Source organism: Nicotiana tabacum, chromosome 2 (assembly GCF_000715075.1).
Source record: "Nicotiana tabacum cultivar K326 chromosome 2, ASM71507v2, whole genome shotgun sequence".
NCBI classification, from domain to species: Eukaryota; Viridiplantae; Streptophyta; class Magnoliopsida; order Solanales; family Solanaceae; genus Nicotiana; species Nicotiana tabacum.
Window position 1 is genome coordinate 34,530,245 of NC_134081.1, and position 26,143 is coordinate 34,556,387.

The window sequence follows — 26,143 nt, forward strand, 5'->3', positions numbered from 1 at the left end:
TACTTGCTAAGCTACAACTTTCTATCTTGAGGTCATGAAAGTAGTGGCGGGGCAAATTTTTTATTAAGACGTATCAAAATATAAAGAAATAAACTTATCAGAAGTCAAGGGGTGTCATTATATAGTATATGTATATTTTTTTTTTAAAAATTATCGACTTAAACAGTATAATTTTCCAACGAATTCCTTGGGTGCATGTGACTCCGTCGCTGCATGAAAGAGAAACTCAACCCCGACGGCTCGAAACTTGTATAGGAATTAGTCATGTAAACTGAAACTGTATATGGAACTGTTAATGCTCCATGTTCAAGTAAATAAACTGGCTAATCATATCAAAATTTTGTCCAATTCAAATATTATAATTTGCTTGGCTTTTGAATTACTCATATTTATGCTATTGTGGGGTGAGCAGAATTTTTTTGATTCCTAACCTATAAACAGTTTCAAGAACAACAAAGGAGAAAAGTGTTGTTAATAATTCCTTTAAGATAAGAACTGATGGTATAATTTAATTCTGCCCATTTTGGGACTGATTAGGTCACGAGTCATGCTAATCCTTCATTACACGTTGTGTTCAGAGAAGAATTTCATCTGGGTTTTCCACGCAGTTTTGCTTTTGCAGCCATACAAGTACGCTGAATTGGTTATTTGGAGAAAACGACCTCTATTAGGCTCATGTGTTCTACTGTCACATGCATTGCACGTGGAAAAGAGCCGTCAGTTTTGTGCCTTTTATTTGGGTTTGCTGTTAACTAGACTATATGTGCTCCATTTTAGCAAAAATAAAGGAGTTCTAGATGAAATATTAAGGACTTACTCCTATAATTTTGGTTAAAAACTCACAAAAAAACCCCACCACTTTATACTTTATTTGACTAAACAAAATCATTGAATCCACCAGCTTTTAATTCCCTCTTCCTCCCAATACAACACATCAAATAAAAGAGTGTACTCAGCAACTGCAGAATTTAAAAAAAAATAAAGGAACCAGTCTGAGCTTCTCTCTCTCTCTCACACACACATACACTACTGACTGACAAACTCTTTAATTGCCCCATCAGTCTCCTCTTCTTCTATTCTAAAAACTGTCATCCCCCTTCTACCCAAAACACCAAAAGTTTCTCTCTTTAGTGGTTCTTGAATTCAAAGTTGTTTGCTTTGTGGTGAAGGTGTCACATTCTTGCAGCAGAATTTACAACTTAACAAAGCACCCTTTTTCTTCCTCTATATCTCCAAGCAGTGAGAATGTTTCTTTTTTATCTTTACCTATTTCAGTGAAGAATCTTCTTTAAGCTTTGAGTTTGCTGGATTTTGTTTCTTTTCTGTTACATATGCAATTTGCATTTCATTTCCTCACACCCTCTTGTCATTTCTTTAACATCTCCTCTTAATACCCTTTTCATTTATTGATTTTATTACAACACAACTGTTGGTTCTTTTGTTTTTGTTTTATGTTTTTGTTGTTGGTGGAGAAAAGGAGAGATTTTGTTTTGAGAATGTTACTGCATATATTAACTGTTTTATCCTTAACTCCATTTCTTGTGGAGTGTTTAGACCCTGCATTTAATGATGATGTAATGGGTTTAATTGTATTCAAAGCTGGATTCACTGACCCTAAATCAAAGCTTACATCTTGGACTGAAGATGATGCTACTCCTTGTAATTGGGTTGGTATAAAATGTGATCCTTATTCCAATAGAGTTTCTGAGATTCTGCTTGACAATTTCTCTCTTTCTGGGCATATAGGGAGAAGCCTGTTGAGGTTACAATTCTTGAGGGTTTTATCTTTGTCTAAGAATAACTTTACAGGCAATATTAATCCCATTCTTGCCCAAATACCAAGTTTGAGGGTTATTGATTTGAGTGACAACAGTTTGTCAGGGCCAATTCCTGATGAATTTTTTAGACAATGTGGGTCTCTACAAGCTGTTTCCTTTGCCAAGAATAATCTCACTGGCCAAATCCCTGATTCTTTAACCTCTTGCTCAACACTAGAAAGGTTTAACTTTTCGTCGAACGGGCTTTCAGGTCAATTGCCCTCAGGGTTATGGTCCCTGAGCTCTCTTCGATCCCTCGATGTTTCTGATAATTTATTGGAGGGTGAGATTCCTAAATCAATTGAGGGTTTATATTCTTTGAGGTCAATTACTTTACAGAAAAACAAGTTCACTGGTTGGCTGCCTGAAAATATTGGGAACTGTGTGCAGCTTAAGTCTATTGATCTCAGTGAGAATTTGCTTAGTGGTGGCCTTCCTGAATCTATGAGAAGACTTGGTTTATGTACCACTATGGATTTAAGATCAAATTCATTCAATGGGGAGATTCCAGATTGGATAGCTGAAATGAAAAGCCTGCAAGTTTTGGATCTTTCTGCAAATAATCTTTCTGGTAGGATACCAAGCTCTATGGGAGATCTTCCATTGCTAATGCAACTGAATTTGTCGAATAATCTGCTTGTTGGAAGCTTGCCTCGGTCCTTGATGAAGTGCATTAACCTTGTAATCTTGGACATTGGGCACAACTTCTTGACTGGTAATCTTCCTTCTTGGGCCTTCACATTGGGACTAAAGAGCATTTCCCTTTCCGGGAATAGGTTTACCGGAAGTATAGACTATCCGCCAATGTCCATAGCTGCTTCCTATCAAAGCCTTCAAGTTTTGGATTTGTCCTCCAATGCATTATCTGGTGAAATACCGTCTGCCATTTGGAACATCATTAGCTTGCAGGTCATGAATATTTCCCGGAACTTTTTGACAGGTATTATCCCAGAAGCTGTAGGTAAACTAAATGCAACCCGAGTTCTTGATTTAAGTCACAATCAACTTAATGGAAGCATTCCCCATGAAATTGGGAGTGCTGTTTCATTGCTGGAACTGAAGTTGAGAGAAAATCATCTGAGTGGTACAATTCCTGCGGATATAGCAAATTGCTCCGCTCTAACTTCATTGTAAGTTTCTATCCACTTCCATCTCATATTCTCTTAAATGTGTGCCTTTTTGTATTCTTACCTACTGTTACATCAAGTAAGGTTGTTTTTAGCTTTTTCGATCATGTTTTCTTCTTTCATGTTGTTTGCAATTGTTATGGCTGTTTGATTCTAAGAGTCACCTGTTGTGTATTTTTGATTATGTAGGGACCTGTCACACAACAACCTCACTGGCCCTATCCCTCCAGAGATTGCTAAGTTAACCATTCTCGAGGTAGTGGATTTCTCTTTTAACCAAATTTCTGGGAGCTTGCCTAAAGAACTAACCAACCTTTCCCACCTTGTCACATTTAATGTATCCCACAACCATCTCAAAGGTGAACTTCCAGTAGGTGGCTTTTTCAACACCATTTCTCCCTCATCTGTTGTGGGTAATCCATCCCTTTGTGGTTCTGTTCTCAACCACTCTTGCCCTGCGGTCCATCCCAAGCCTCTTGTACTGAACCCCAATTCATCTGACTCGAGTCATGGTTCTGTTAATTCGCTTGGTCGTAAGAGAATCATGCTCAGTATATCATCTCTCATTGCCATTGGAGCGGCAGTTTTCATAGCTCTTGGAGTAGTGGTTGTCAGTATTCTCAATCTACACGTGCGCTCTTCTATGGCACTCTCTGCTGCAACTTTCACCTTATCTGGTGGCGATGACTATAGCCATTCACATGGTACAGAAGCCAACCTCGGCAAACTTGTTATGTTCTCTGGTGATGCAGATTTTGTTGCTGGAACTCAAGCACTGCTCAACAAGGGTAACGAACTTGGACGTGGTGGTTTCGGAGCCGTTTACAAGACAGAACTCGGAGATGGACGTTCTGTTGCTATCAAGAAGCTCAACATTACAAGTTTGATCAAGTCACAAGAAGATTTTGAGAGTGAAATGAAAAGTCTCGGAAGCATCAGACACCAGAACCTAGTGGCACTTGAAGGTTATTATTGGACTCCTCCTCTTCAGCTCCTGATTAATGAGTATGTATCTGGTGGAAGCTTGTACAAATTACTCCATGAGGAAAGCTCTAAAAGCAGTCTCTCTTGGCAGCAAAGATTCAACATTATTCTTGATACGGCCAAGGGCTTAGCCTATCTGCACCAGCTGAGCATTATTCACTACAATATGAAGTCAACCAATGTCCTCATAGACGATGCTTCTGCCAATGCCAAAGTTGGAGATTTTGGCTTGGCTCGTTTATTACCCGTCTTGGATCGTTACATCTTGAGCAGCAAGATTCAGAGTGCACTTGGATACATGGCTCCTGAATTTGCATGCCAAACAGTAAAGATAACTGAGAAATGTGATGTCTATGGATTTGGTATCTTGATTCTTGAGGTGGTGACAGGGAAAAGACCCGTAGAGTACATGGAAGATGATGTGGTTGTATTATGTGACATGGTGCGGGGGGCATTGGAAGAAGGCAGGATAGAAGAGTGCATTGACCAACGGCTCCAAGGTAACTTCCCCGTCGAAGAGGCAATTCCAGTTGTGAAACTTGGTTTAATATGTGCATCTCAAGTTCCATCAAATCGACCAGATATGGAAGAAGTGATCAAAATTTTGGAGTTAATCCGATGTCCATCAGAAAGTCCAGAGGAGATAGAGTAATATTATAAGGTGTTTGTGGAAAACAAGATTATAGAGAATGAGTTTTGTGGTGAACAGGAATTCAGTTAGTTTCTTAGAAGACAGGAAATACATTTGGAGAAGGTCACTATCCTGTTGTTATTTACCATATCCAAATATCTATCTTATTTGTTAAATCTTTTATGTGGTGTTATTTAAATAACTGGATTCCTCTTCACCAGCTCCAGTTTGGGGACCTTTGTTAGATTTTGATAGACTGGCATTGTCTTTATGTAGTATTGAGACATCCAACTTCTGTCTCTGAATTGTTTGTGCTTGTTTGATGTTGTTGTCCATACAAAGCTGAAAAATACATCCTTTGTATTTTTGTAGCAGAAGCCTTTTTAAGCCCCCACATGGATTTGTGATGAAATGAAAACATCAAAGTAGGCCACCATTCAGTGGCAGTTCTTGAATTTCTTTTTACACAAATTAAGCATACTGCCCCAGCGGCTTTTGTTTATTGGTAGAGGGGTAGAGCACAACGTGTGATATGTGAGTTAGGTGTGTATTACTGGTTCGAACTTTGCCGCAAACAAAAGCCTAATATTTAAATGGAGAAAGGTAAAGGGGCGGCTTATTCTATGCGGAGTTTTGAACTATGCTCTAATGGCCTCGGTAGATTTCAGTTATAAAAAAAAAGTATACCACATCATCAGTGGCGTAGCCACATACAGTGAAGGGTGGTCATTCGTAAAAAAATTATATTGTGTATATAGAAAATTATATTGTATATATAGGTTAAATTATTTTTTAAATGTGTATATTAAATTTTAAATTCCCATTAACATCATTCTGTTAACACATCCCCAACTCACCTCCAGTGCCAAATAATTATCCACTTTGTGGTTTTCAAGAGTTTACTGTACATTATTTATAGAACTATTATTTTATATTTCGAAACTAGAAAATGTTTTCGTGTATTAATTTTGAACATGCAACTTTTTTCGAGGGTAATAATTTATAGGTGGGGTGGGTCTTATCCCTTTTTTTGAATAATCAGAAAAGGTACCGAAAGAATGCATTCACTAGTCTACCACACTTGTTGTATATAGTAAGAGAGATCGAAGTTGGTGAAATAATTAATGCTTCGATGTCAAGTCTTTACTACAATGAATTAAAGACTAGACGAGGACCTAATGATTTACTGCAATATGGGGGGGACCTTAACTCTACTTGTCCCATGTGCATGAAAATGGCCCAGTTTTAACAATAAAGAGCTTTATATATTTATGCAAAAGTGAAATTTAAACGCAACAATATACTTGGTTGATAAATATAAAAGATGCAAAATCCTAAAGCAAAATTGATGTTTCTTGCTCTACAAGTCCGACAAACAATATTATTTGTGCAAGTTCAAATGATTATTGAAGCACTTGTCCTGCCATACTTGGTCTTAGTTTAAGCATTATGCCTAATCAAGAAATAGCCATCATTAACCATTATAGCAGAGCCTACCAGCATTCAATTCGTCTATTCATAATTCACGTCCAACTTAATCTTGGATCGATTATGGTGTAAGTAATACATTTCTAAATACTATCATCAGACCCTCCATGATCAGGGGGACTCGCTTACGACAACAGAGATGATTAAATTTCCTAGTGTTTCAACTTTTTATTATTAGTTGATTTCTTTATATTTGTCCAAACTTTAGTGGATAAAGCAATTCGATACATGTGTTGATGGGAGGATGTACAACTATATAATTGAACCCATAACTTTTGATGTGGAACATAAATTTATGTATGAAACATCACTGAAATTGCGATATATAGTATATGAACCATTTTAACTTTAAAAATATAATAAGTTCAATGCTAAAAACCTTAGAATTTAAACCATAAAATTTAAATTCTGGATCCGCCTCTGATGGGAGGCAGCAAATATATTATTGAATTAATCAAGGTACGATTATAAAATAAATAAAAAATACATGCGAGAAAAAGAAAAAGAAAAAAAAAGGGTATCTTGGACAGCGAACCAAGTGTATAGAACAAGAAGAATTTTCTTTCAATTCTTTCTCTTTTGGCTTTTCACTTTATCAGGACACAATGATGGATTCCATGTTAAACTTTCACTAATCTGCTAGTGCTCTCTTTGCTTTACTAAAGGTTTTTCACGAGTGGGGACAAAGCTTCTATAACCTTCAATCTGTTTATTCACTTCATGGAATAAAGTGAAGACTTGGCCAACGTACCCTATACAAAAGTAAAAGGGAAGTAAGTGTTTTGACAACTTTTACAACCAAAACCAAAAACTTAGAAGAGTGCCATAGGTAAACGATGACAAAAATTCAAGAACTTCTACTTTGTAAACTATTCGTGTACTTCACCCCAGTTACAAGTGTTACTCCACTTGCTAGAAAGAAGATTGTAATGTAAGACTCCGATTTTCAACTCAACTTTCACCGAGTACCTACTACTTTCTACCAGCATATGTAACGGGTAACTTTGCCCACATCCAAAATAAATGACACATTTCTAAATTTGGAAATAATCCAACTTTAAACTCTTCATTTTACTCATTTTACCCTTAATGAGAAGCTTTTATAACCACACACATGTTATGGCCCCACAAAGATTTTACCCCTAAAGCTTTTAAGACCATAAGTTTCAAAAGTCTTCTTTTTTTCTTAAATTTCGTGTTTAGTCAAACTACCTCATCTAAATTGAAACGGAGGGAATACCTGGTATTATTAAACTCTTAAGGGTCGTTTGGTTGGGAAACAAGTTATCCCATGATTAATTATTAGTTATTCCACCCTCCCATGAGAATAAAAAAAATACTACAATTCCGAGATAACTAATCCCGGAATTAGTTATACCCACACCATCGCACATAAGGGGTGGGGGGTATCAGACTCTCAGTCAAACGACTCGTCTGCAATCCAAACTTTACAAAGTTGGTGTATGAATCTATGGCTAACTATGTACATTTTCAGTAAAAGATTTTTTACCAAGTCAACCTGAAAGAAGAAAACATATACACTAATCTTTTTTCACTTAGAAAAACAAACTCAGCAGCATGAGTACTAGAAAACAGATGGGAACTTTCACAATTCAGCTATCTAGGATTTGATGTCACGCCAATTAAAAAAGGACTCACTTAAGAGAGTGTCCAAAAACAATATGATAAGATAGTGGAACATTTTCAGCCTTTAGGTTCCAAGGCAAGTGCTCTTTTTGGTAGATTGATTGATAACCTCCTATTACCTTTTCTCCGTTCATCCTCAAAGTCTAAAGGTCGCAATCTATTCTAAATTTGTTCCTCAAATTATAAACAGCAGTTATAGTAAAAGAAAAAAATCTTCTTTAATGCTAAATCCTAGGCTTTCAAGGATCAATCAAAGAGAAGCTAGTCCACAAGACTTCTATCAGTGTAAACTTCCAAAACGACGAACGCAACAAGCAGTTGAACCACATTAGGGTTTAAATCTCAAGAAGAAATTGAGCAAGTAGGTATAATTTGCTATATTGCACTTCAATTAAAGGATCATTCCAAATCGTGTACAAAACTCGTTTCAACAATGAAAACACATATGTAACAACATATTGTAGTATCTAGAACCAAAACCTTCTGTCAAAAGAATGTGCTAAAAGAAAGAATATCCAAATTGGTAAAAACAAAAATAAAAAGTGAAGATTTAAATTACAAAAAGGTCTTTAAACGTTGTTTAGCTCTTCCGTGGTGTATGTACCTCCTGTAACAATAAAAAAAACATTCTTTCTCTTGGATATTCTATTACTAATCATCCCAGTCATTTTCCCATCCATCTTTTTTAGAAGACCTAGACGTGAGGCCATTAGCAGAGATATTCCCATAAGTATGTCCACCTGGTGACTTCACTGCATTCTCCTCATCCCAATCGTCATCCCAATCCTGATCCCAACCATCTGCTGCAACAATATTTGTAGCTGAGGCAGATTCTGGTACTCCCATCTCTAATTCCTGATATGGAACTCCATCTTGATGTTTCTTCTTCCTTAGCTTGCAGCAAGCCCATGTCCCACCAAAAAGTAGGGTTACAACAAAAAGGAAGTATGCACCATAGACAGGGGTCACGCGCTTAGAATAAAGAGAAACCTGCTGCAGAATATCCATAGATACACGGCGGTCCAATTGAAGCCTGCAACTACCATCTCCAGCATTCAGCACTATTTCAGAACCTTTGCCCATGATTGATGAGATATCGATCTATCATAGCAGATTTATAATATTAGAACGGACCTCCAGCATAGCATAACATATGGAATAAGCAAACTTGTACTCGCACAAAGTTGCTTAATTAAGAACACAGTACACATAGGACGTCAGCCACCATGGCTGGAGCAAAAGTAACAATTTGTAAGTGTTTGGTAGAAATTACAAGTACAAAAGGTGCATAGCGAATTTGTGTGAGATCATTTTTAGACAAAGTGGAAACTTCTGAGATTTTAGAACTTCATTTCAACGCAAAATGCACTGATATATAGAAGTAGTTATAACTAGTGTCTGTAATTTCAAATTATACAATCTCCTTATTTTATTTTAGTTACCACCATAGTTCTTTTTTTTGGGATAATCGAGAAATCCTCGACAGTGGGTACACAATTCGAAACGCAGTGGATAATGGTCCCGTCCCTTTATCCTTCTCCACTTAAATACCAAGCTTTTTTCTGTCGCGAACTTCAAACTGTGGCGTGCGCCTCATCAACGCATCACGCTGCGCTCTTAACACTGAACCAGAACACCAGAAGTTCTTATACAACATTCAAGTAAATTCATAATCAAGTGCGTAGCACAGGCTCTCTTTATGGCTAGATTGCGGAACACCTCATACAACTTGGGGGATATCACGGAGGAAACTTTTACTTCAGAAGCTTGCTCAAATGCAGATGCACTTTATTGTATAGGACGTTGTAAACTAGATCATAATCGTTGTTACCATTCTCAAAAAAACAAACTAGATCATAATCTGTCTTAGTTTGTGCACAAAATCAGTTTAGATGGCAGACAATACCTTTACCGGCCTTGTGGCTAAGATCAAGTTTATATGACAGACAACTGGCAGTTTCTGCAAATGAGCCAGCATATTTCAGGTCAAAGAAATAAGATTATTCGTTTTCAGTGGAAAGAATTATCATTTCGGGTTCAACCATTTCCTTCCTGATTAAAAAAAAAGAATTATTATTTCGGGTTTACCTATTTCAAGTTGGCTTCTGAATCCTACAATAAAGATATGCACTTCAAGTTTCACAGCATCTCTTTCCTTTCTTTTGTTTAAAAGAAAGTTTGCAAATATTTCTTCAATGTACCAATTTATGACAAAGCTGAGTAAACAAAAAACCCTTCAGCCACTGTTCTGTCACCTGAACTATGCGATGCCACTCAACCTGAAGTTTGATGCCCGTAAGACACTAAGAATAATGCTTAAAACTCCTTATCAAAAATGAGTTGTTCCTAAAACTGTATTATCTTTATTCTCCTATTTATCCAGCTTTTGTCAAACTCAAACCTCCCTATTTCCAGTTACACCACATACACAAGAATTTTCTTGAGTATCATAGTCATTTTTCTCAGATATCAAAATCCCTTTGACACCTAGAAGACAAGAAACCCTAATCTATACTATCCTAAGCTACTTATCATCCTCTAATAATCCACTTTTCATTTTGCTTTGTGGGCCTCATCCCATTCATACAGGCCTTGTAGCCCAACTTTACAGCCCTGGAACTCCAGCAATATAAATCTTCACTTGTAAACCAACTAGTATCTCAAATACATTTGATTTTTAGCAAAGATGCACAGAGCTGTTAACAAGGCTCAAGTGTACCAATCTGTTACATGAGAAAAGTAACTCTTAAAATCTCATTCCTACACTTGAACTACAACTGTTCTTCCAACTTGGGGGGGGGGCCCCCCCCCCCGTTTTGTAATATCACCATGATCATGATGGGCTGCGAAAGGAAAAGGTATTTGTGCAGTACGTAATGTAAATCCTAAGAAAAGACTGATCCTTCCGGAGCTGTTCAGTTATGGTAAGGGACCTCACCAAAATGATCTAACTAGAATATTACGAAAACAGAGAGTAAAGAATAATTGGGCATTCTACCTAACATTCTGTAACGACCCGACCGGTCGTTTTGAGCTCTAGCGCGTCGTTTGGCGGTTTGAGGGCTTGAGTAGCTTCACTTCATGTTTTATGACTTGTACGCGTGGTCTGAATTTAATTTCGGGAAGTTCGGAGTTGATTCGGAAGGAAAATTCTAATTTCGGAAGCTTTAAGTTGGAAGAATTGACTAAGGTTTGACTTGTGAGTAAACGACCTCGGAATCGGGATTTGAAGGTTCCAATAGGTTCGTATGATGATTTCATACTTGGGCGTATATTCAGGTTGAGTATCGGGTGGACCAGAAGCATTTCGGCGCTTATTATGGAAGGTTGGCATTTTGGAAGTTTAAGAATTTCTTAAGTTCGATTTGAAATGAATTTTGGTGTAATCGATGTCCGTTTGGAGTTCCGAGCCTTGGAATAGGTTCGTATCGTGATTTGTGACTTGCACGTAAAGTTTGGCGTCATTCCGGGATGTTTAAGTGCAATTCGGACGCGTTCGGCGAAGTTTGAAGGTTGGAAAGTTGAATGAAAGGTTTTGGCCGTCGATTCGTAATTTCGATGTTGTTTGACGTGATTTGAGGCTTCGACTAATTCCGTATCGTGTTTTGGGATGTGTCGGTATGTTTGGACTGGGTCCCGGGGGCCTCGGGTGCGAATCGGATTGGAAATGGATCGAGTTTGGACTCGGAGGAATTGCTGAAGCTTAAGGCTTCTGGTGTGATCGCACCTGCGAGGTTATGACCGCAGGTGTGAGACCGCAGAAGCGGCCAAGCGGTTGGGATTGAGGCTGGTTGGATTCGCAGGTGCGATGAATTTACCGCATCTGCGGGCTCGCAGATGCGGGCGGAGGAGCGCAGAAGCGGAAGTGGTTTGGAATGGCGAGGTGTGGTAGCGCACCTGCGGAGCCGCAGGTGCGGTCATGGGCGCGCAGGTGCGGAGTGCTGCTCGAGCTGGGGAGTCCGCAAATGCGGGGGATTTCCGCAGAAGCGGATGCGCATTTGCGATTGAATGTCCGCAGAAGCGGAAAAAGCTGGCACCTTAGGGGAAGCCGCATCTGCGAGGTAGCTTCCGCAGGTGCGGAAAATCGACTGGGCAGATTGTTTAAAAATCGGGATTTTGCTCATTTCACTCATTTCTCTCTTGGTTTGGGCGATTTTTGGAGAGCTTCAAGGGGAGATTTTCAATCTATGGCAAGGTAAGTTATTCCTACATATTGTAAGTTAAATACATGGATTCTATAAGGATTTTAACATGAAAATTGGTAGAAATTGTGAGATTTTGGTAGAAAACCTAGAATTTGGTATTTTTGGATTTCAACCACGAAATTAGTCATGGAATTTGAAATAAATCATATATTTGAGTTCGTAATGTTATGGGTAAAGTTTATCTTCAAAAACTTTTGGAATTCGGGCGCGTGGGCCCGAGGGTTGACTTTATAGACTTTTCGAGCAGAGGTGGGAATTATTATAAATTGATTAATTATAGGTATTAGAGTATATCTTTATTGGTTTGCACATTGTTTGACTAGTTTTGGATCGACGGGCATCGATTTGAGGCGTTAGAGAGGTTTTGGAGCCTGTTATGGAACTTTAGAGCGAGGTAAGTCTCCTGTCTAACTCTGTGAGGGGGAAACTACCCCTAGGTGATGTATTTGATATGTGCTACTTGTTGCGGGGGCTACGTACGCACAAGGTGACGAAAGTCCATACGTAGCTAGATTCATGTTCTGTCCGGGTAGACTTAGGTTCCCGCCATGCTACAACTGTACTGTTTGAGTTGTCCCTTGCCTATTAAATTCCTTTATTTTACGTTACGACTTGAGACTAGACTTGCGTGGAGTGATAGACTTGCTAAAGTAGAGATTTGGCGAGCTTCATGATTAGCCGCGGAATAATTGTGCTCCTCTTACGAATTTCTCCCGCGCTATGCGTTTTCATCGAAAGGTTTTCCTTAAAAATTCATAATTCACACGTTTATTCGTGAGTGGGGTCAATGACCCGTTAAAACTTCTTATTCTAATGGGATCGGGTCGTTTGCCTCGGCAGGATTATGTACCACTCTCATGGGAGCGGGCGGTTCGCCTCGGCAGTATAGTAGATGCACCTATTGTTCGTGTCGTTCGACCCTCAGCAGTGCTCACAGTATGATGGGATCGGGTCGTACGCCTCGGCATTTCTATAAAATACTCTTATGGAATCGTGCGTAATATTTGACAAGAAGCCAGAGTATCTGTGAGTTTTCCTGATTTGACTTATGACGACCTATCTGGTGAGGTCCATTGTATATACACTCCGGTAGATGAGGTAACTGCTAATTGAGAGCTTAAGTTTATTGTTGAGAGGAGGATTGTACCACGTATTTATACTTGTTTATTTTGTTTATTTACTCTGCCTCACATTTGTTTACTTCTATTGTATATGTTTTATTGGACCACTAGTAAGTGTCAATGTCGACCCCTCGTCACTACTTCTCTGAGGTTAGGCTAGATACTTGGTACGCGTTGATTTACGTGCTCATGCTACACTTGCTGCACTTATTGTGCAGGTATATATATGTTTCCGGTGGTCCTCTGGGTGCAGAGGCGCGGCTATTGCGGGGACTTTACGGTGAGTTGCATTCTATGTTACGATCCGTAGCATACATAGTCTCCATCAGAGTTATTTATATTCTCCTGTCTAACTTGTATTCCAGACGGATGTTGTATTTGTATTGTACTCCTTAGTAGATGCTCATGCACTTGTGACACCGTGTTTTGGGAGTTCTTACTGGTTGTTCATTATTGTAGTTCACGTAAATATCATCATTTTACCCTGTAAATTCTATTTTATACTATTTAATTAATAGAAATTATGATTTCAAAAGTAATAAAAGTGAGTAATTAAGTTGATCAATCACTGTTGGCTTGCCTGACGGCGACGTTAGGCGCCATCACGACCTATAGTGGATTTTGGGGTCGTGACACATTCCTTGTATTCCACTGGTAAAGCTGGATAAAGAGCGCAAAAAACTAACTGTAAGTAAAAACTGTGACAGGAATTCCCACATGATTCATTTGAGCTGCTTAAAAAGAATTGAATAAGAAACAATTGGAGCTAAAATAATTCAACATGATTTGAAGTTTTTCTGCCTCACATAAGTTAACCATAGCACATTCATTCACGGGACAACCAAAAATTTGGCCGCAATTTCACTCCAGATATAATTTTATGAGGTAAGTAAACAAGCATCTCACACAGATTATTCCCTGAAGGTTGTTTTTGCCATCACTTCCCATGTAGTTAAGAAACACTTGTCACTTTGTTCATGTAGCAGGAGAAGTTCAAATTCATGCAAAATGCCCAAGTTAATTCTTCTCTATCGACTCCCAGATGTCTTGCTAATTTAGAAAAAAGAATTTTGGTTGGGGGGGAGGGGGGTGAGTCAATAGCAAGTACATCAAGAGACTGCATACCTTTTCTGACTGATGTTTTGGTAGTTTAATAGCTTGTAGAGAACTGTCCAGAGGAGGTTGGATATTGATATTTACTTTCACTCTTTTTTCCCCTTCATTTTGCACCACAAGGAACAATCCAGCAGATCCTGTTAAATCATAGAAAGTAAAGCTATCAGACATCAAAGATATTTTTCACTTACTATGACAAGACTAATATAAAGCTTACTAGCTAGGTCAGCGAGGGGAGAGCTGAAAGGATGATTACACAACAAGAGAGAGAAAGAGAGTCTGTGCCTCTATGATGGCAAGGTAGCAACAAAAACAAGAGACACCAATTATATAGTCTAATGCAAAAAGCAATGAAAAACTACAAGTTCTTTTTTTGATGAAGTAAATTAGATTCATTAAAGGGCATCAAGAAGATGCAAAGAGTACGATGAAAAACTACAAGTTCTTGATGATATATTACTTGTTCCTTTCTCTCTGCTCACCCATGCATTTATGTCTTCAGGCTCACTTTTCCAGTATAAAAGCAATTAGAGGAAATAAATTTTTATGATGAACGCGGGGCCAAAATCTGTTAAGGTAAAACCTTGTTCTTTATCGCCTATAACCAAGTTACAGAAGGTAGGAGACAAAGAAGAGCACATTCTTGGAGAAATGAACAACTCAAACAAACATGTCTCACGAACTTCATCAAACGTTCTGATAGGGACCATAATAATTGACATTTGATCATATTCAACAACTTATTTCAGGATAATTTGTGCGGTGGTGGCTGGTGGCGGTCATCAGTGGAGAAGATGGTAATGGTGCTAGGTGATGGTGGTTGTGCGGTAAGCTGGTGGCGGTGGTTGTGCTATAGTACTGAACAAAGTGGTAGTAAAAGGTCACCTTTGCAGGGAATATTAAGTGAACATCTTTGATGATTTTCTATGTACAAGATCTTAATGAACTAGATTTATCCAGAACAATACGTGGTTAAGAGAAAAAAAACAAGTGCACTTAATAGGCTGAGATTTGACCGATTCAGATTAAAAAATCCCCATTAAGCAGAAACAAACATGACATTAGGTGAGTGGTTATGGATATTCTAAGCCGAGGGCGATAGCTCGAGTCTTCGACATCATTACCTAGATGTTTTGCACCTTTATATACAACTTGGTTTAGATGATGTAAGTTCCATTATAAACAAGTGGCAACAATAACCACCATCATAAATACCATAAAGATTATAGCAGTAAGAATGAAGTGCTCATAATAAGCCTTTGAAAGGATCTAAGTTGCTCGGACTCGGGTGCGGGTGTTCGATACAGGTGCGGATCTAGAGGTCAGATCCTTCATTATTTAAATTTTAAGATTCGGGGGTACGGATCCAGGTACGGATACGGGTGCGGGGATTCTGCTAAAAATAATATAAACATCTAAAAATAGAGTTATAAAAATATGTCTACATTATGAGACACTATGTGAAAAACTTACAATGTATTCCGAGAAGGAGAAAATATTGATCAAGGGGATAATGCGGGAAGGAGACAAAAGGAAAAGGACTGACATAGTAATTTCTATATACAAGGTATTCCATTTTCTTCAATTTCACCCTAGCTTTTAGTTTGATTTCAGAAGTCATTGTATTTGTTCCGAATTTCTCCGTTGATTTTGGTCAAAGTACCCAAAATTGGTTGACCAAATCCAGTACGGATCCCACACCCATGTCGTGTCGACACGGGTGCAACACCAAAAATGAAGAGTCCGAGCAACTTAGGAAAAGATGACAAAAAGTTTTTCCAGACCACACCAATACAGAACATAGGCATGCTATATGGGAAGTGTTTCAAACTAATCCTTTTCTCCTACCCTACCCCTATTAAATACAGCATTTACATCTGCTCATGTATTCACATCTCAAGCAACAGTCCAATCACAAGTGCTTCTCTACCAAAATTATTCTTTTTTTTGGATGGCAAGTGATCAATATAGAAGCATATATGCTGGCATACTTAAGAAGTATTGCCGAGAACCAAGAACTCTCTCGACGATCTCGACAACTATTATTAGACAACTAGCTTTTAGATAATTTTAACACTTTGACATGCCCGATTATTTGAAAAGAACTTGGAGACCTACGATTCTTCATGAAGACATCTAAACAGAGATATGAAGATCAACTGATCCATATTCGGACTGCCCACATGTTTGCCCCTTGTTCCCATTTTTCTCTTGGATCTTTTTCTCTTACTTACACCCCCCTCCCCCACCCCCCCAAAAAAAAAAAACCACCAACCTTCTGGGTTAGGATGAGGGAGCATGGTCCTAGTCAGGCAGCAAGAATTCAAAATTTAAGGTATTAGAACAATATCTTAAGATCTCATGAACCATAATGGTCACATTTAAGTTATTCCAATAAATAATCCTAGATAAAATGCTACATTTAACTGCCTAATATTAACATTTTCCTTGATAATGAATTGCCTAATACTAACATTTCATGTAATTTCGTTTTTTCTCGGAAAAAAGTCTTTCACAAAGAAATCAAAAAATTGCAAACATATAGGAGGAATCCTTTTTGATGGGAATAAACTACAGCAAGTACCACCCAACTCCAATGGACAATGTTAGTTGCAAGCTTCTAATACTGCCCTACTGAAATATTAGATAATGGTGATCCATATGATGTCACTCTAGCTCTTCTTATATCTCTATTAGCAAAATTGTCAGGCTCTAAAGTCTAAATTCTTCAGGTTACAACATATTAAAGTTAGTAATCAGTTGTCAATCCATTACATCTTGGTAGGTTTGCCAGCACCACAACAGTTCAATCAAATTTCCAATTCAGTGAAACATGTGATCTGATGAGCGAAAAGGTTTACCATTCTGGGGAGTTTGAATGCAGGCAATCAGTGTTTGTTCAACCCTGCACATTTTAGTAGCCCCCTGACAGCTTTCGTTAGTGTTCACTTCCGAGTTTATTTTATCATCTTGGTTCTTCTTTTCTTCAGTCTCCTTCTTCTCAGCAGGTGGAGGGCTTTCAGCAGCCGTGTTGTTATCACTTTTAGGGCGATCCTGATCCAATTTATGTGAGTCAGTGCTTCCCTGAGGCTGAGGATCCTTAGGCTTCTCTTTTTCACCTTTAGAGCTCTCACCATCCACTACAGTGGAATTTGGTTCCTTTGGGTCGAGTTTTGATGGATCATTGCTTCCTTGAGCATCTTTAGGCTGTTCGCTTTCAGCTATCGGACTCCCATCATTGACCGTAGTTGAATTCTGGTCCACTGAATCTTTAGGTGCATCGTTTCTTACCTGAGGATCTTTAGGCTTTTGTTTTTCAGTTACTGAGCTCCCATCATTGACTTTAGTTGAATTCAGTTCCTCCGGCGGAGGTTTTGGTGGATCATTACTTCCTTCAGGATTTTCAGGCTTCTCTTTTCCAATTTCAGGTTTCTTATCACTAACTTTGCTGGCGTTAACTTCCTTTTCACCCTCAACTGGAGTATTTGAAGCTGAAATCTAGATAAAAATCATTCTTAGCTAATAATTCCATCGAAAAAAACAAACTATAATACACATAGATGTATCTATATCATCTATTCACTAACATATACAGGGAAGGATGTATGGTAATAGATACAGGTTCATTTGAACCAAGTAGTTTTAGCTCAGATTCTTATACGTGTTAAAAATTCACTAAATTAGTACAACTAACAGATTTCGAACACAGTTAATCAAATGGCCAATGATAGATTTTCGAACTCGAACCCATAAAGTTCAATTCCTAGATCCGCCTCTGAGCATATATATCCAGAAAGGTCATTTCTTAGCTAATATTTCCATCAAAACAAACAAATTATAGCACATGTAGATGTATCTACATCACCAATTCACTAAGCGTAAATCTAAACAATTCATTGTTAGCTAATAGTTCTATATAAAAAACCGATTTACAGCACATATAGATGTATCTATATCACAAATTCACAAAGACATACATTAAAATGCAAAGAGAGGAACTTTACCTGTTCAGATGAATTGTTGCTTTGTGTAGGAGCCAAATCAACTAACTTCCTGGAATTGAATAATGTTGCGTTTGAAGTTGCTGAAACGATTAGTAATGTGAAAATTACCGCTAATACTCTACTTCTGCCCATTCCACAGCTATAATTCGAACTTCGGTCGGATCAAATCTTATAAAGCTGTCATTTTTCACCAAAAATTGACAATAATTTGATAATCACGCAGTGGAATACGATCGAAGTGCTAGCGAAATCGATCGCGCGTTGAGATCCTATCTAGGGTTTGTAGGATGAGGAATATGAAATTCTAGAGAATTTCGAGGGCCTTTTCGTCGTTTTGACTTGTGCCTGTCGCATCTATATCCCAATATCGGTGTTGCAGAGATTCAAATAATTTAGAATTTATCATGGAGTCGAATTTAAATTTTGTATATTTTAGGGGTCATTTTGTTCATTATATTTTATATTGTGTTTAGTTGCATTTCATTTTCTAGTATAAGGAGTATTACCTATGTGTATATAATTTGACTGTATGCTGGATTTGTGCATAGCTTTTTTTTTTAAATTACATAAATATTATTAAATAACGTATTTGAGTTATAAATTAAAATTAAAGAAAAGCTTAAATTCTTGAAGATGATATTTAAATTATAAATGTGATTATTATGGTTGGATACGGATTTTGTTGTAAAACTATTCTTATAGTGTTGACAGATTTCTATATCCTTTTTTGGGGGGTCAAATTATCGTATTTTATATATATTAAAATTGTGAGGTTTTTACAGCTCCAAATAACTACACAGAAAATAACATTAGACTAATGCCTCAGTAAAGCCTTCTACTGCCTCACACCTACAAGCTATTCATATTTTGTTGGATTCACATTCTATACAAGGTAGTAATTCAATTCTTGTATGTAAGTAGCCAACTTGGGGATACGCTCGCTCGAAAATAGATCTCCTGAATGATCAATCAAACAGTAATTTCTGCTGTCTTCATTTGGTTCTTTCCTCTCTTGCCACAAGTAGTACAATGTTACAGCCAAAATAATGCGATAGATGCCAGCCCCTGCACTCCTCCCTTTACACATTTTTAGTGTCCATTGGACTTCATCATTCCATAGCAAGCTACTCCTGTTTATACCTTGACACATCAAAAGTTTCTTCCATATATTCCTGGCCACCTCACATCCAAAAAGAGATGTTGGATGGTCTAATTTGCTCTAGAGCATAAGGGGCATAGTAAATCAATGGTGATGCCCCATTGAGCAATTCTATCCTTTGTAACCAATCTACCCCACACAGTTAAGCGCAAGATGAAGATCCATTTAGCAGCTCCTTGATTGTTGCATATGAGTTTCCTCCACGATACCTTTTGAAAGTCCCTTAGCATTTTTGGTAGACCTGTTTAATTGAGTAGCTCGTCATCTGTTAAAATTCAGTGAAGGTATATTCTGCAGCTTCTAAGTAGTGCCTAGATTTGAAAATTGATTGCACTACCCATGATGCACTTTTAGGATCTATATCCCAATCTGACCTCCCTTTGATGTAGTACGTGTGGACCCAAATTACCTAGAGCTTCTCCTTCCTCTTGTATACATACCACAGGAGCTTGCCTATAGCAATTTTATTCCAGTAATTGACATAGAGTAAATTTAGGCCCCCCAGTTGTCTTTGGAGCACAGATTTTGTCCCAAGCTATCTGAGATTTCCTGGAGAATTTAGCATTACCTGTCCATAAAAATCTTCTACAAATTATTTGAATAAGCTGGATGAGTTTCTTTGGGAGGATAAACACATGTGCCCAGAATGTTTGAATGGCAAACAGCACACTCTTGACCAGTTGTGTTCTACCAACATATGAAAGAAACTTGGTTGTCCATGAACTTATTCTCCCCAGCATCTTATCAATTAATGGCTCACATTATAATATAGATAGTAGTTTGGTTCTTAGGGGTACCCCTAAGTATCTGAAGGGTAACTCACCTCTAGCAAAGTTTAGGATATCCATAATCTACCATTGTGTTGTCAGGCTGACCTCTCCAAATAGATTGCGCTGTTGCTGGGATTAGGTATTAGTCTTGAGGCTTTGGAGAACATCTGAAACTTGTCATATAAGGCTTTAACTGACTGGACATCTCCTCTACAAAACAGGCAGAGACATTCTGCAAAACCAAGTTGGACCAGATTGAGCTTGGCACACCTAGGATGATACTTGATGATACGAGCACACTCGACGAAATTATAATCAAGGAACTATATTTACCATCTTGACCAATCACGAGAGCTAAAGCTAGAAAAGCTCAAGAAGTAATGCATGGATTGGTAAAGAAGCTATTTGATATGAGATCGAAAGTCACAGGTGTGGATGAGAATTCAAAATTTATACACGTATCTCAAGTGAGCCTAAATGGAGATAATCATGATTCTTAATCAAAATGGTGATGAATTAACTTGTGATTGACTATTTAGCCTCTCTCTTAATAATATATTTTGTAGTACTTTATTTTTAGAATATATTACTTTGAGTGTATTTTTATTTTATTTTGTAGGCTTGCAACTTTTGGTGAATACTTTGGGAGAATTGGAGCAAAGGAGTGATATATAATGCTATCCAACATTCACAAAACTGTCCGAACATTGGTCCAATTTTAAATATTAATCTGTTCAAGTATAGATCAAATTGGACTACAAAATTCATCATAATTAAAGATGTTGAAGTCTAGATTCTAATGAGTCAAACTTTTCTTAATTTGGAGCTTCCTACATCAAGTTATGGCCATATAAGCTACAGCTGTACAAATCTGGACAGAATCATATTAGTCAACTTGAAAATTAGTTGTGGAATATCATAAGATGAATTTAACTGTGAAACTTATCAAAAGTGTAGCGTAATATGTCTTCTTTTCATAGAATCAAGAATTGTGCAATTTCAACACTCCTAGACAGAAATATAGACGTTCTACCAAGACTGCACCAATATGCCGAGATTTCCAATACAAGAGATTCAATCATTCATACTTGATGGAAAACATTGAATTGAATTGTTCTTGTGAACTCATTTAAAAAGTGCAGCAGGTAGTTAGATGGTATGACTATGTTTGTAGGCCTCCATAATATTTCTTGGATGATTTTAAGGCCTTCATTGTTGAAGATGGTATGTAGCCACCATTGAAGACCATTTTAGTATTTGTTTTCATACTTGTAGTTTGCTAAAGAGTAGTTGAAATAGCTCTATAAATAGCCATCACTCTTTTATTGTAAAATAATCATACCTTTGAGTGTTACATAAAATATATTTATCTCTTTGAGAGTTTAGGAGAGTTCTCCTTAAGTTCTTCCAAGAACTTGTCTTTGATTACTTCAAGGATAGTTTCTCCTTCTAAGTAATCTTCTAACTTAGGTGATAGATTAGGTTACTTGATTACTGCTCCTGAAGTTGTGGATTTAATATATCCATAGTTTTTTGCGCTTCTAATCTTGGGGTCTAATCTCCTTGTAAGCTTCGTAATTTTATCTTTCAATTCCATACTAATTCTTATTATCCTACGTCACTTCCTACCATATTTATGTCATATATCTTCTGATCTTGGGTTCCGCATCATTTGGTATCAGAGCCTAGTTGATTATATTATCTTATATTTTTTCAAGTTTTGAGCTCTTTGTTTAAAAAAACAAAAAAATAAAAAGACAAAAAAACAAAAAAAAAATGTCCAAAAATACTATAATCTAGAGCAGCCTTTTGTTTCTGGATTTTTTGTCATCTATTCTTCTTATTCAACAAGTAGTATTTTACTTAAATACTACCTATTGTGATCTTTTTTGTCCTCTCTGAATCAAATCATTTTAGTCGTGTAGCTCAAGTTATGATTAAATCCACATAGTCAATCTTGTGTATTCAGCTATTCTTGCTGAATTTTGTTGTTCCCTTAGTTTTTTTTTCCAGCATCATTGTTTCTTCTCTTGTCAACACGTGAGCTCTTTATATTGGAATTTTACAATAGAAACGTTCTTTTGGAGTCGTCCTGATTTAGTTACTTGGCAGAACTACAAAGGAAAACTCTATAGTAGTAAAGGGCTTAAGTGGAGGGATTTTTTTTAAAAAAGACCAAAACTATTGAGGGACAAACACGAGGGTTGTGTGACATTGAGAGAGTGTAAACACGTGAGGGAGTGTTGTGAGGCCCTAACTTTTTTTTTGTATAAACATGTCACACACAGGTAATGGTGGTGAAAGCACAGGAAGTGTAAATGCCAATCCAAATATATTGGTTGCCATTCAAGAAATGCAACGAGAATTTTCAAGGAAGAGTATGAGATTAGATAATATGCAAGAGAGGCTGAAGAAAATGAAAATAGGAGAAGAGTCCCAGAGAACGAAAGGAGGCAAGAACAACCACGTGCACAACCACGGGTTGGTGAAGAACACTTTGATGACATTGAAGAAGATAGTGATAATGACTATGTTGATATGGGAAGACATGGTCAAAGAGGGGATAGAAGAAGAGGAAGACCACAAAGGGGACTTAGGAATGAAGAAGAAGTTAATAGGAATTTGGGTAGTATTAAGATGAACATCCCTTCCTTTCAAGGGATGAGTGATCCGGATGCCTATTTAGACTAGGAAAGAAAGGTTGAGAAGGTTTTTGATTGCCATAATTACTCGGAGGATAAAAAGGTCAAATTGGCAATTACCAAATTCACCGATTATGCTTCAACATGGTGGGATAAGATAGTGGTGAATAGAAAGAAAAATTTGGAGAGACCAGTTTCTACTTGGGAAGAGATGAAGGCTATTATGAGAAAACGATTTATTCCTTCACACTACTATAGAGATCTTCATAGGAAAGCAATGCATGATGGTTACAAGAATAGATATTCATTTGAAAAGGATGGAAGAAAGGTGACACTTTCACCTTTAAAACCAAAGTAAGTTTTTGAAGATCAAATGAAGTTAAAAGGTTCTCGTGTGAGTAAGGAGAAAGAGAAAAAAAGAGAGAATAAGAAAAAAGAAGAGAATAAAATAAATGAGAGACAAAAAAAAGATGATTTTGTGAAAATTGTGAGACCCGGTGAGCAAGAAAAAAAGAGGGGAGAGAAAATGAAAAATATTAGTGGGAAAAAAGAAGATGAGGTAAAAGAGAGCAAAATAAGCCTACATGCAAAATTCAGAGAGTGTATGAGTGCTTACAAATCTTGGTCGCATCTTGTGGTTTTTTTTGTATAAGGGATCTTATTTGAGCGCTAATGAACTAACCACTCCTTTTTCTAGTGTTGCTTCTTCTCTTTTGTAGGAATTTAAGGATATATTTCCTGAGGATGTTCCAAATGGATTGCCACCAATTTGAGGAATTGAACATCAAATTGATCTCATCCCGTAAGCGTCTATTCCAAATAGGCCGGCTTATCGAAGCAATCCCGAGGAGACAAAAGAGTTGCAGAGGCAAGTAGAGGAGCTTTTAGCAAAGGGACACATTCGTGAAAGTATGAGTCCATGTGCAGTGCCAGTGCTTTTAGTGCCAAAGAAGGATGAAACTTGGCGAATGTGTGTTGATTGTCACTCCGTTAACAAGATAACGGTAAAGTATCGTCATCCCATATCTAGACTAGATGATATGCTTGATGAATTACATAGTTCATGCATATTCTCTAAAATTGATCTTAAAAATGGATATCACCAAATTCGTATGAAACTTGGTGATGAATGGAAGACTACTTTTAAAACTAAACATGATTTGTATGAGTGGATGGTGATGCTTTTTGGATTAACTAATGCACCTAACACTTTCATGTGTTTAATGAATCATGTTTTACGTTCTTATATTGGAAAGTTTGTTCTGGTTTATTTTGATGACATCCTTATTTATAGAAATAGTCTTGATGAACATATAAAATATTTAAAATGTGTTTTGGAAGTGTTTAGAAAAGAAAGATTATATGCTAACTTGAAAAAGTACACATTTTGTACGGATAAAGTAATCTTTCTTGGGTTTGTTGTCAGTAGTAAAGGAATTGAGGTAGATGAGGAAAAGGTGAAGGCTATCAAGGATTGGCCAATGCCAAAATCTGTGACCAAGGTGCGAAACTTTCATGGTTTAGCTAGTTTCTATCGAAGGTTTGTTAGGGACTTTAGCTCTATTACAACACCATTGACTGAGGTCATAAAGAAGGATAGGGGTTTTACGTGGAGGAAAGAATAAGAGAATGCCTTTAATTTGTTGAAAGAAAAACTTTATTCTGCTCCATTATTGCAATTTCCAGATTTTAACAAAGCTTTTGAGGTTGAGTGCGATGCATCAGGAATCGGGATAGGTGTTGTGCTAATGCAGGATCAAAAGCCAATTGTATTCTTTAGTGAAAAACTTGGAGGAGCTACATTGAATTATTCAATATATGATAAGGAGCTTTATGCATTGGTGAGGTCGTTGGAGACATGGCAACACTACCTTTGGCCTAAGGAGTTCGTTCTTCGGACAGACTATGAACCTTTGAAGCATTTGAAAGGCCAAGGAAAGCTCAACCGAAGGCATGCCAGGTGGGTTGAATTTATAGAAATATTTCCTTACGTGATTCAACACAAGCAAGGCAAGGAAAATATAGTTGCTGGCGCACTATCTCGTAGGTATGCCCTTCTGTCAACTCTTACTTCTAAGTTGTTGGGATTTGAACATATTAAAGATTTGTATACTAAAGATCATGATTTTTGTCAAATATTTGAAGCATGTGGAGATACTTCTTTTGGTAAATATTATAGACACGAAGGTTATTTATTCAGAGAAGGTAAACTATGTATTCCTATGTGTTCTATAAGAGATTTACTAGTAAGAGAAGCTCATTCTGGGGGCTTGATGAGGCATTTTGGTGTTCAAAAAACTTTGGACATATTGCATGAATATTTCTTTTGGCCTCATATACGTAGATCAAATTGGGACTACAAAATTCATCATGATTAAAGATATTGAAGTCTAGATTCTAATGAGCCAAACCATTCTTAATTTGGAGCTTCCTACATCAAGTTATGGCCATATAAGCTACAGCTGTACAAATCTGGACAGAATCATATTGGTCAACTTGAAAATTAGTTATGGAATATCATAAGATGAATTTAGCTGTGAAACTTATCAAACGTGTAGCCTAATATGTCTTCTTTTCAGAGAATCAAGAATTGTACAATTTCAACACTCCTAGACAGAAATATAGGCGTTCTACCAAGACTGCACCAATATGCTGAGATTTCCAATACAAGAGATTCAATCATTCATACTTGGTGGAAAATATTGAATTGAATTATTCATGTGAACTCATTTAAAAGGTGCATCAAGTAGTTAGATGGTATGGCTATGTTTGTAGGCCTCCATAAGATTTCTTAGATGACTTTAAGGCCTCCATTATTGAAGATTGCATGTAGCCACTATTAAAGACCATTTTAGTATTTGTTTTCATACTTGTAGTTTGATAAATAGTAGCTGAAATGGATCTATAAATATCCATCACTCTTTCATTGTAAGATCATCATACCTTTGAGTGTTATATGAAATATATTTATCTCTTTGAGAGTTTAGGAGAGTTCTCCTTAAGTTCTACCAAGAACTTGTCTTTGCTTGCTTCAAGGATAAATTCTCCTTATAAGTAATCTTCTATCTTAGGTAATAGGTTAGGTTACTTGATTACTTCTATTGAGGTTATGGATTTAATATATCCATGGTTGCTTGCGCTTCTAATCTTGGGGTCTAATGTCCTTGTAAGCTTCACAATTTTATCTTTCAATTCCATATTAATTCTTATTATCCTACGTCACTTCCTACCATATTTACATCATATATCTTTTGATCTTGGGTTCCGCATCACTTGAATCCAGGGGTAGTCTTCAAAAAATTCAGCAGTCTATTTAAGTACTCCATGCCCAATACAAATAGGAAGGGGAAAGGGGATCACCTTGTCCTTTAAGTTTTTCCTTGTAAGTTTATTCTTGTAAGTTCAAATTTTATTCAAACACTTTGAGTTAAC

The 26,143-nt window shown here is 37.2% G+C and overlaps 2 protein-coding genes and 1 pseudogene across 2 annotated transcripts; 2 read left to right on the forward strand and 1 right to left on the reverse strand.

Annotated features, from left to right (window-relative positions):
- Window positions 1-933: 933 nt before the first annotated feature.
- LOC107772099 (leucine-rich repeat receptor-like protein kinase PXC2) lies at window positions 934-5,014 on the forward strand. Its single transcript, XM_016591586.2, has 2 exons — window positions 934-2,947; window positions 3,134-5,014. Exons 1-2 carry the CDS (start codon window positions 1,452-1,454, stop codon window positions 4,578-4,580), a joined length of 2,943 nt encoding a protein of 980 aa, XP_016447072.1. The 5' UTR covers window positions 934-1,451; the 3' UTR covers window positions 4,581-5,014.
- Window positions 5,015-8,047: 3,033 nt separating this feature from the next.
- Window positions 8,048-18,547, reverse strand: LOC107822365 (uncharacterized). The gene is made up of 4 exons (XM_075232478.1): window positions 18,141-18,547; window positions 16,998-17,634; window positions 14,146-14,273; window positions 8,048-8,795 (listed from the first exon to the last, which is right to left on the reverse strand). Exons 1-4 carry the CDS (start codon window positions 18,270-18,272, stop codon window positions 8,346-8,348), a joined length of 1,347 nt encoding a protein of 448 aa, XP_075088579.1. The 5' UTR covers window positions 18,273-18,547; the 3' UTR covers window positions 8,048-8,345.
- A 3,797-nt stretch (window positions 18,548-22,344) lies between these two features.
- Window positions 22,345-25,089, forward strand: LOC142166429 (uncharacterized; annotated as a pseudogene).
- The last annotated feature ends 1,054 nt before the right edge of the window (window positions 25,090-26,143 follow it).

Excerpts from the sequence above, each read along its gene's own strand:
- LOC107822365 (XM_075232478.1), bottom strand. The coding sequence starts at position 18,272 with ATGGGCAGAAGTAGAGTATTAGCGGTAATTTTCACATTACTAATCGTT. Across the intron at positions 17,635-18,140 it reads GCAACAATTCATCTGAACAG|ATTTCAGCTTCAAATACTCC; the intron begins GTAAAGTTCCTC and ends ATTTTTATCTAG. Across the intron at positions 8,796-14,145 it reads CAAAACATCAGTCAGAAAAG|ATCGATATCTCATCAATCAT; the intron begins GTATGCAGTCTC and ends CTGCTATGATAG.
- LOC107772099 (XM_016591586.2), top strand. The coding sequence starts at position 1,452 with ATGTTTTTGTTGTTGGTGGAGAAAAGGAGAGATTTTGTTTTGAGAATG. Across the intron at positions 2,948-3,133 it reads TGCTCCGCTCTAACTTCATT|GGACCTGTCACACAACAACC; the intron begins GTAAGTTTCTAT and ends TTGATTATGTAG.